At 55.7% G+C, this 10,745-nt stretch overlaps 1 protein-coding gene across 1 annotated transcript; it reads left to right on the top strand.

The window, feature by feature from the left end:
• The first annotated feature begins 2,111 nt into the window (after positions 1-2,111).
• On the top strand, positions 2,112-6,855 carry TMEM121B (transmembrane protein 121B). The gene has a single exon (XM_041735498.1). The coding sequence runs from the start codon at positions 2,230-2,232 to the stop codon at positions 4,051-4,053; it is 1,824 nt and encodes a 607-aa protein (XP_041591432.1). The 5' UTR covers positions 2,112-2,229; the 3' UTR covers positions 4,054-6,855.
• The last annotated feature ends 3,890 nt before the right edge of the window (positions 6,856-10,745 follow it).

The raw sequence follows: 10,745 nt of genomic DNA on the forward strand, positions 1-10,745 counted from the left end.
GCTCCCCAATCTGCTTTTTAACCTGGACTGTCTCAGCCCTGACATCTGCTGTTACCTGCTGTGGTGCTCACATGTGAGTGCAGGCTGCATCCGCTGTTTGTTCCCCACCTTACCCCACGTTGGTGGGCCTTGGCACCAGCTGCCATAGCAGAATCTCTCACACTGTGCAGTCTGTGAAGACCCGCTCCAAGTACCACTGTCCTAATGAGAGCAGCTTTGCTCCCTGGCACTTACTGGAGTGCAAAGCTGTTGGGGACAGACCTCTGAGTGTGGCCTCAGGAAGGAATCCAGCCCAGAAAACCATCATTAGTGCCTTGAGTAAATGTGTCCTAGGAGGCTAAGACAAGAGCTAAGTGGGATGATGATGATAATACCAGCTGCCTGTAGCTGAGTACATACTCTGTGCCAGACACTAGGCTAAACACTTTGAACTCATGACCTCTCTTAGTATAACAGCCTGTTAAGGTAGATATTGGTCTCTTTTTGCAGTTGGATAATGTGAGGCTCAGGGAGGGGAAATAACCCCTAGTTCAAAATCACACGAACTAACTGGCAGAGCCGAGACCACTGTCTCCAGAGCTCATGTTCTTGCCACCAAATATCTCTGGCATGACTGGACACAGAACTTTTTAAAGGTTGTGTATGCCAGAGGCAGGTGGAAATTGTGCAGGTTGGTGGTTCTAAGGCCTATATTTACCACGAATTAGTTGTAGAGACTGACCTGCGAGAGACTGGAGAAACTGACTCTTATTCACCAAGCTGATTGAGGGGCCAGGCACAGGGCAAGCAGCCACCATGGAGCCAGTGGGTCCTCCTCCCTGGCACTGCGTGGTGTCACCTAGGAAGGTGAGCCCTGGTGGCACAAGTTTGAACAGCACTGAAATCAAGGCAAGGAACTTGCAGCCTGAGTATATGGAGAAGGAGGAAGGGGCAGACAGGCTTCCTGCCTTGCTTTGATGTGTCTGGGATGTTTGCATCATATGTTAGCCTCAGATTTTTTTATGTTTGAGCCCCAAATGCTCTTGTCATTGTTTCCTCCCCTAAACTTCTAGAGCCATAACTCTACCTGCTGCCTTCCTGAGTTATTGATGGGTATCCAGCCCCAGTCATGGAATAAATCTGGGGGTGTGAGTCAGAAGGAGCTCTGAGTTAGTTGGTGCAGAGCCTGTCCACAGTGGCAGGTTGTAACATTCACCAGCACCCCCTTGGAGCCTTGGTTTTATCAAGGTACTGGAGCACTAAATGTCCCTTCATTTTTCTCTCTCCTAGATACATCTTTATTATTCCCAATTCCCACTTCAAAGACCTCTGAGAGTACGAGAGAACCCACTTGGCTGGGGCCGAATGAATAATTCTTTTACCTATGCTCTCTCCTCAAGTAGTTATATTCAAAGAACTGCTCGGTTCACCGGAAACTGGGACCTCCCCAGGGCGGCTACCGCTGAACCCCTCGCAGGGCACACGGGTAGACTGGAATTCATGTCTGGGCTGCTGTTCCGGGGCTGTTGAATCCGTATGGCCCCATCCCTCCGTCGGTTTGTAAGTGCCTGGAGGAGAGGCGGGCTGCCCCAGGGGAAAGCCGCCCCGCTGCCTGCAGAACAAGTTGTGCTGACCAGGGGCAGAGGCCTGAACCTGTCGTCTGTGCCTGCGGCTCAGAGGCTCGGTCTGAGGCCCTCGGGCTGCTAAGGCTTCAGCGGCTCGGCCGCGGGAGCGCTGAGCGACTTCCCTGGGCATCCTCCGCTCGGGTGAGGGCCTCCCGGCGCCAACCCGCCCACCTCCCGCCGCTCGGTCCCTCCCAGCCCCTCTCCCCTCCTCGAGGCCCCCCTCGGGGCTCCCACCCCGACGCTCGGGCCTCCGCTGCCCTTTCCCCCTTTTGTTCCTGCCGATCCAGGGAGCCAGGCTTTCTCCTCCTCTGGTCTCTGCTCCTCCTCCGCCCCTTGAATCCAGTCCTGGTTTCCCCGCCGCCAGCCTCCCTTTCCTCCCGCCCCCGCCCCCGCCGCGCCCGCTGCCGCCGCGGGGCTCCGCTGCGCGCCCACCCGCTGCCACCGCGGGGCTCGGCTCGCCCAGTCCGGCGGCTCCAGTCCGGGTCTCGCTGCTGCCCAGGCCGGGTGCGAGCCCCAGCCGCTGGGGCGGAGGCAGCGCTGGCCCCGGCTCCCCTCGGCCGCCTCGCCAGCCCGGGGTCGGCGGGGAGGGAGCAGCCGGGCCGCCCCCCGAGCCCCTCCGAGGACAATGCACCCGGCGCTCGGCGACCCGCGCTCGGTCTCGTCCTCGTCCGGCTGCTGCCCCCCGCCGCCCCCGCCGCCCGCCGCCGCCCGGCTGCAGCCCCTCTTCCTCCGGGGGGGGTCCTCCCGCGGCCGGCGAGGCTCGGGCGACAGCAGCACCAGCACCAGCACCAGCCGGGGGGGAGGCGGCGGCAGGCGCGGCGGGGGCGGGGGCGGCGGCGGCGGCGGCGGCGGCGGCGGCTCCCCCAGCAGCAGCACCGGCGCGGAGAGGGAGGACGACGACGACAGCATCAGCATCAGCATCAGCATCAGCAAGCCGCTGGTGCCCGCCGCCGCCGCGCCCCCGGGACCCCCGGCCCAGGGGGGCGCCCCGGCCGCCGGCCCCGCCCCCGCCGCCTTCGCCGCCGCCGCGTCCTCCTCCTCCTCCACCTCCACGCCCACCTCCTCCGGCAGCATGACCGCGGCGGACTTCGGCGGCGGCGCGGCGGGGGCCGTCGGGGGTCCCGGGGGCCGCGCGGGCGGGGGCGGGGGCGCGGGCGCGGGCGCGGGCGGCCCCGGGACGGGCGGCGGCGCGTCCTGCTGCTCGTGCTGCTGCTGCTGCTGCGGCCGCGCGGGCCGCTCGGGCCGCAGGGGTCGGCGCCGAGGCTGCGCCCCCCGCCCCGGGTGCCGCTGGGGCTACCAGGCGCTGTCCGTGGTGCTGCTGCTGGCCCAGGGCGGCCTGCTGGACCTGTACCTCATCGCCGTCACCGACCTGTACTGGTGCTCCTGGATCGCCACGGACCTGGTGGTGGCGGCGGGCTGGGCCATCTTCTTCGCCAAGAACAGCCGGGGCCGTCGGGGCGGCGCGGCGGGCGGCGCGCACACCCACTACCAGCACCACCACCACGCGGCGCCGCCCCTGCACCTGCCCGCCGCCCCCGCCGCCTCCGCCGCCTCCGCCGGGGCCAAGGCGCGCGGCGGCCGCGGGGGCGCAGGCGGCCCGGGGGGCGGCCCGGGGGCTGCCGGGGCGGCGGGCGAGTTCGCCTTCGCCTACCTGGCCTGGCTCATCTACTCCATCGCCTTCACGCCCAAGGTGGTGCTGATCCTGGGCACGTCCATCCTGGACCTCATCGAGCTGCGCGCGCCCCTGGGCACCACCGGCTTCCGACTCACCATGGCGCTGTCGGTGCCCCTGCTCTACAGCCTGGTGCGGGCCATCAGCGAGGCGGGCGCCGCCCCCGGCTCCGCGGGGCCCCTGCTCCTGCAGCCCCAGCGGCACCGAGCCGCCGGCTGCTTCCTGGGCACGTGCCTGGACCTGCTCGACAGCTTCACCCTGGTGGAGCTGACGCTGGAGGGCCGCGTGCTGCTGCCTGCGCACCTGCGCTACCTGCTCATCGCCGTCTACTTCCTCACCCTCGCCTCGCCGGTGCTCTGGCTCTACGAGCTCAACGCCGCGGCGGCCGCGCCGCCCTGGGGCCCGGCTCCTGGGCCTGGGCCGGGCAGCTGTAGCCGCCTGCTGCGCCTGCTGGGCGGCTGCCTGGTGGACGTGCCGCTGCTGGCGCTGCGCTGCCTCCTGGTGGTGAGCTACCAGCAGCCGCTCTCCGTCTTCATGCTCAAGAACCTCTTCTTCCTCGCCTGCCGAGGCCTGGAGGCCCTGGAGGGCTGTTGGGACCAGGGCAGTCGGGCCTCCCCCGGCCGGGGGCGAGGGGGCTACGGAGCCCCGCCCGCCGCCCCGCCGCCGCCGCCGCCGCCGCCGCCGCCAGGAGGCTCCCAGCTGGGCCACTGCATCTCGGAGAACGAGGGCGGCGCGCACGGCTACGTCAACACCCTGGCCGCGGCGTCCCAGAATTGAGGAGGCGTTGCCCCTGTCCTCCGACCGTCCCTCACCCAGATGCCATCAGGCTCTATTTAGAGGACGGAGCTGTTAGTTGGGCTGAGGGCTGCTGTGTCCTGCACCCTCTGGTCAACAGCTTGGAGGGAGATGAGCAGCCAGTGTGACGGAGGAAGAGCCACCCGCTGCTCTGTTCTCCCTTCTCCTGCCCTACCCTCATCCAGCCTCAGGGGTCCGGGTACTTCTGCTTCTTGCTTTTCCCACCGCCATCCTAAGTCTTGTACATTGTGGGGGAAAACGGAGGACACGGGGTGCCCAGACAGGGGTGCTGGGCCTTAAGCCTTTCCCCTCGCGGGGAAGTGCCAGCTTCTCATAGGCTGTGGCCGTGTGGTCCTTGTCCCACGCCTGGAAACTGATCCAGAATCCACTGTTCCCCTGGTGGGTCTCTTTGGACTTTTTTTTTTTTTCCCAGATGGTAGGTGCAAAGACTGTCTGTGTATAGTACAGTTTTCTTGTGTCCACACTGTGGCCCCTTGCAATCAGTAGGAGATCTGGGGAGGCCCTGTCCTTCCTTCCCGCCACACACAGGACCGCCCTCTTCATTCCTACCTGAATTTGTGGCCATGAATTCCCAGAAAGAACTGGGCTCCTGCGAGCTGCCCAGTTGCTCCCCTCCAAGGGAGAAGCTCACCCAGGATCTTCCTCAGTTCCACTCCTCTCTTCTCAGCTTGGAGGCAGAGAGGGTCCATACACTAATGACCAAACTGCACCCTTTCTTGGGTGAGTGAGCATTTCTACCTCCGTGCTTTCAACTTTTGTTGCATCGTGCACTGATGCTGCTTGCAAAAAACAAAGGCAAAATACTCAGAAGTTACATTCAACATGGCCACTGGATCCAGCTGGGGTTTGGTGCCAGTCTTATTACAGGGTCTGTGGAGTATCAGCCATTGGCTTGCCCTCCCGCTCTCACTTCCTCTACACCCAGGACTCTTACTCCTCCCAAGGTTTGTTGCTGACTGGGTCAGATCTTGGCTCAGAATGACAGCTTTGGTGGGGCTCCTGAATAGATGTGATGTTGGGGTTCCCATTGCTCAAGGGAATCCATTCCCCATCTGTCCTTCCTCTAGGAAGCCTGGTATAGATCAGAAAGGGCGATGATGACCTTTGTCCTCTGCTCTGGCTAAGGGAATTTCTAAGGAGAAGGCAGGCTGCATGGAGAGGCTGGGCAAATCCTCCCCCTGCCCTGCCTTCCTCCCTAGTATTCTTGAGATGAATGACAAGGGACACCTAGGGGTTGCCCGCTTATAGTCTCCATGTAGGACATCACTCTTAGAATCTTTGAGGATGGGTAAGTATTTTTAGGAGAGGTAAGAGTGCTGGAGGACAGTTGGCAGCAAGGCCAGGAAATACTCACTTTCTTCCACCCCAACTAGGATGGGGTGGGGGACAAAACTGTAAGAATTTTTGTTTCCTGTCCCCCCTCCTTATACTTCGTGTGGTGTAACAAACCCTGGACAAAGGACCAGAAGTCATGGGTTGTAGTTTTGACTGTCACTCACTAGCTTTGAGTGACACATCACTTTTTGCTTTCTGGGCCCCAGTTTTTCACTTGGGGCCCTTCTCTCTCAACTTCCTGGGGGTTTGTTGACAAAAGACATCCATATAGACAAGACACAGAGGGGTTGGTATCTTGACCAGAGTTCTGAGCCTCCCCTACTGTCACAGTGGGGAACAACAGTGGAAAAATATTTACTCTCAGTGGATTGTCTGTGCTTTCAGCCCCTCACCCTACCAGGTCCAATATAGGGGGTTGGATTTTGCAACTAGTCTTTTTTTTTCTGCCTCCTCCTCCCCATATCCTTTCCCTTTGAATTCTCTGTGCTCAAAGTTCTCCACCCAGACCCTGGGTGCAGGGACCGACCACCATAGCTGCTCCCCCGCCACCGACCCCATAGCTGCTCCCTGGATCTCCATCCTCTTTCTCCAGCTTTGCTCTGTTTCTCTGCTACCTAATCTCAGTGGCTATGAAAGGACAATGTGTCCAAGCCATAGCCAGCTGCTCACTGGACCCTGCCCTACCCCTTTTCTCTTGTTTGGATGGTGGTCTCCTCTGCTGAGCAACTGACTGTAAAATCTGAGTGCTGTTGAGTTTTTTGGTGGGAGGCTGTGATAGGTTCCGATGAGCTACCACTTGCCCAGGTACATCGAGACACAGATGGCAACCGGGCCAGCTCTGCCTTCCGGCCACACTCACCCCTGGACACTGTCCTTCAAACATCTGGTGCAAGTACTTTGTGCTCAGGGGTCAATCCCTTCCTTCTGTTTTTTTTTTTTTCTTGAGTGCTTTTGCTTTCTTTCCTTACCCTACTCACAAAGAGACCTGACCCCTCAAGTTTCATTTTTCTTGCTTTCTAGGGGCTTCTGTAGTGGGGGGGGGGGTGTCAAACGGGAGATGTTTTCCCTGAGGGTCTCATAAACAAGAGGTGCGCCTGTCTCCTGAGGCATATGCCTGCAGTATAGTTCATAGAAAAGTAGCCCGCATTCAGAATTCAGTCTGCCTGCCTCCAACGTTTACGAAAGTAAGGTGCGCCCTTGATTTGAGCCTCTGACTCATTATGGATTGTAAAAGGGGACTGAACTGGACCCTGTCTCAAGGCTGTTCTGATAGAACATGGCTTGGTTCTGAGTCCATGTATTTTTGGGGAAGAGAGCTGGCTGGAAGTTAGAGTCTGGAAGAAGGGAGGTGGCACCTCACTAGCATTGACACATCCCCCCCCCACCTTTTTCTTTTTAAAAATAAAACCAGCCTTTGTTCTGAAAATAAAAAACTTGAGACTTGTGACAAGCTTCCTGTGTGGTTTGTTTTAAGATCTTTCCCATCCTGGTTTCCTTACTAAATTCTTAAATGTCAGTGTGACATTTGTCATCATTTTATAGGCTTGTGTTAACATTGTGAGTACACTTGGCCATTTCCTTTTAGGTGGTTGGCACTCTTCGGGGAGGCCTTGACCTGGAGGGTGTCTAGCCAGGCTTCCTATAGGCAGGGCTAACTCACGTGGGCTCTCGGCCTGGGAGACATTTCCCCAGCCACTGGGGGCTTTCACTCCCATTTCTAAGAAAAACTTACCAAAGGAAAGACTGAGCAATTTATTTTCAAATACTTTGCCCTCCTGTATTACTCTTGTCCCAGCCAGAAGCATGAATTATGTATGAATGAGAAGAACAAGGCTTTTCTTTTTAACATCAACAACAATAACAACAACAAAACAATACAAAGGAGACTGTGAAGTCTAAGAACATTGAGTCTGCACAAAAATAATAGTGTGTGTGTGTGTGTGTGTGTGTGTGTATGTTTTCCTTTAGTACAGAGACAGCCAATACTATTCAAAGGACTCGGTGCTGTTGCCCTGTGATGCTTGTGGCCATTCCAAAGACCAACAGAGGTTGGACCCAGAGGGAGAAAGAGGCAAAATCAAAGCTTCAGAACAACCAGGTCCTGTGCTTGGTCTGCCTCCTGCCAGCTGCAACTGCAGGCACTTACCTCACCTCCTTGGATGTTTTCAAACAGGAGCACTGTTACCCCACGAGGCTGTGGTCATAATGAAATGAGGTGGCATATGCAAATACAGTCCTTTTCCTCAGACATCTATAATAATAATGGTGGACTAAATTCACATGTAAAAGAATGACAGAGAAACATAGGAGCATGTCTTCCTTCCTTTCTAAATCCAGATGTAAAATAAGATGATGAATGTGACTAAGCATGTTATAAATATTCACGTTTCTCATAGTTAAGCAAGCTAGGTCCCACCCCTGTGTCAGTGGGACGGTATGTGAAAGCACTTTGTGAAAGATGAAGAAATGGCATATGAACAGGCAGTGTGTTCTGGGTGGGTAGGGCTGAGGCCACATGTGGGCCTTGCCCAGCAGTTGAGTCGGACTTTGTGGTTCTGGCCCTCCGGAGGAGCCTGGGCATGCGTCCTGTGCTTCCCTGCAGCAGGCTCTTGATGCATGGCGGCTCATTTCCATCTTCACAGCCATCTCCAAGAGAACTTTAGCTCCATTTTCCTGAGGTCCAGAAAAATAGAGTAGCTTGCCGAATACCACATGAAAGTTGGGAAGGGAATCCAGATTTGAGCCCAGGCCTGTCTGTCTCCAAAATCTGCACCACCCGAGGCAGCCTTCAGACTCTGCTATTGAGTTCAACTTTCCTTATTAAAGCTGAACGGTCTGGCTAAAAAGCAGGGGCTGGTTTTCCTATTCTGTGTGAGTCCCAAGGAAGCAGCATTGAGCAAAAGTCAACCAGCAGGACACCCATGTCAGGGCGCAGGCAAAAGTCAGGGGCCAGAAAATCTACTCTCGCTCCTCTCAGGTCATTGTTGTATTTTCTTCCTGTCTAATTGAAATGGAAGGATCCAGTAAACTAATAGTCTTGGGAGCTACTCCTCCTAGGAAGGGAATCTAGGACCTGGGGTCTGGGGAGGCATGTTAGACAAGACCTCTTTGTATCCGTCAAATATGAGAGTGGGGATTCCATATTCCTCTAACAGACAAGGCTGGCTCGACAGGGCACAGCACCTGCCTCAACCAACCCAAATGGACAGCATGTGAGTGTGCACCCAGCGCCAAGATCTGGGAGAGGTGTCAGGGCAAGGAGGGTTGGGGAGAGACCCAAAGCAAGCTGATGGACCTTGCAGCCATTTAGGAGTGATGTGAGGCACCCCATCTTCACAGCCTGTACCCATGGGCTGGGGGAAGTCGCTGTATTTTATATTCTCCCACAATATAGAATATTGGATCATACATTGCTTTTGTAATCTGAAAAAGCAAACACTAGAGCAAGAAAGTCCTAACAACAGGAAGAAGCCTAGATAAACAATGCCCCACTTTCCTAAACTGCTCCGACCCAGAACCAGGTCAGAGTGCTCTGTGCTAAGAGGCACTAAGACCTAGGGGAGCCTCTGGGCTCCTCACGTGGGCAACACCTGGACAGGGCGAGGGCCTCCATGTACTGAGTGCTCCCACGCGTGGGACCTGAGACCTCAGGATGATTACCTGATCACATGAGTTGTAAGCAGCGGAGCCAGGGCTCCAGCCTTGGGTAACTGTTGCCAGCCTCTTTTTAAAGAACCTCTCTCTTCCTCCACCTGACTGGAGACACCAAGGCCAGGGCTGGAATACCAGTTCTGCTTTTTATTCTAAGCTCAAGCATACTTGGGCCCTCCCTTTCTTGCATAGCCTGGGGCAGCCAGTGTCCAATGGCCCTTAACTGGTAGGTCTTTCCTGGAAGCTCAGGAGCAGAAGTGGGCCTGGCACTCCCCTTATTTATTTGGGAAGGGAGGGCATCAAGTGCAGAGTCTAGAGGCCATTGGATTAAAGCCTCCCACTGCATTGTAAGTACATCTTCCTCTCCTTTGTGCCATATTTAATATTCAAGGACAAGCAGAAACCAACTAAAATCCATCATACCCTGGCATTCAGAGATTCCAGCTCAAACTGCTGAATGAATCTTGAAGTGACTGACCAACTCCCTTAAAGACGAACACCTCTGAGGTTCTTCCTAAGCAGTAAAGAAAAACTGGTGTAGAAGCAAAATTGGAAAGCGTGTCTGTATCACCATCTAATTGTTCCCCAACCCTCCTCCACTGGCTTTTTTTTTTTTTTTTTTTTTTTTTACTAGGATAAAGACAGCATGCAGGGAGTCCTGCAAATCCACTCAGGACTGGAGCTGGCCAGGTGGCAGCGTGCAGGCCCGTGCTGGACACCAGCCACAGGTACAGGACATTTTGGTCACATGTTGACTGTGGGTCCTTCCACCTATTTGAGCTGCTTTTGCTGTATTGTTTTAGAGAGGGGTTTGACATGAGAGACTCCTGACTCTGGGAAACAAAGGGTTGCTAGAGGGGAGCTGGCTGGGGGCATGGGGTAACTGGGTGACGAGCACTAAGGAGGGCACTTGATGGGATGAGCCCTGAATGTTATACTATATACTGCCAAATTGAATTTAAATAAAAAATTTAAGAGGAGAGGGGCTTGAGTGGTAGGAAAGTCACAGCTTGGAGGACATCTGTTTTTGGAATGGCATTTCTGGATGAAGCAGGATTTTATTAGCCACGTTTCACAATAATACAAAAAGAAAGGCAAGGCTTTATTTATATATGCTCCTGAAGCTCTTGGCATTTGGCTGACAGCAGACACCACAGGTTGATAGGACCTCCTGCATTTATGGGGAGCAAAGGCCAGTGTGAGACTGGGGACTCGGGAAGGGCAAGGACCGTGGGAGGAACCCAGGAATGACATTAAACGGTCCAGAAGCCCTTGGGAACTTCATGATTCCATTTATGTATGTTATGTCCACAACAGGTAAACCGAGAGATGGGAGGGAGTTTAGGGAGGTTGGTGAGGTTTAAGGGGTGTCGGATTTCTTTTTGGGGTAAGAAAAATGTTCTAAAATTGATTATGTTGCTGGTTGCTGAATTCTGAATTCTTAAAAGCCATTGAACTGCACAGGGCCAGCCAATACGACGGTAAGTGTATCAAATCTCACTAATGTTGGTAGGAAAGTGAGCAGCAGTCCTGGAGAGAAAGGGGACACAGTGACCAATGTTAATTGAGGACACTTGGCCTCAAAGGCCAGCAAAGCTACAATTCAAGGTTTGTAGGGAATGCAATCTAAACGGCTGGTATGCTTCTGGGCACCGGGACCACGTTGG

This window comes from Vulpes lagopus, chromosome 21, assembly GCF_018345385.1.
Source record: "Vulpes lagopus strain Blue_001 chromosome 21, ASM1834538v1, whole genome shotgun sequence".
In the NCBI taxonomy this organism is placed as follows: Eukaryota; Metazoa; Chordata; class Mammalia; order Carnivora; family Canidae; genus Vulpes; species Vulpes lagopus.

Bases quoted from the DNA above. Each gene is read 5' to 3' on its own strand.
- TMEM121B (XM_041735498.1), top strand. From the start codon at position 2,230: ATGCACCCGGCGCTCGGCGACCCGCGCTCGGTCTCGTCCTCGTCCGGC.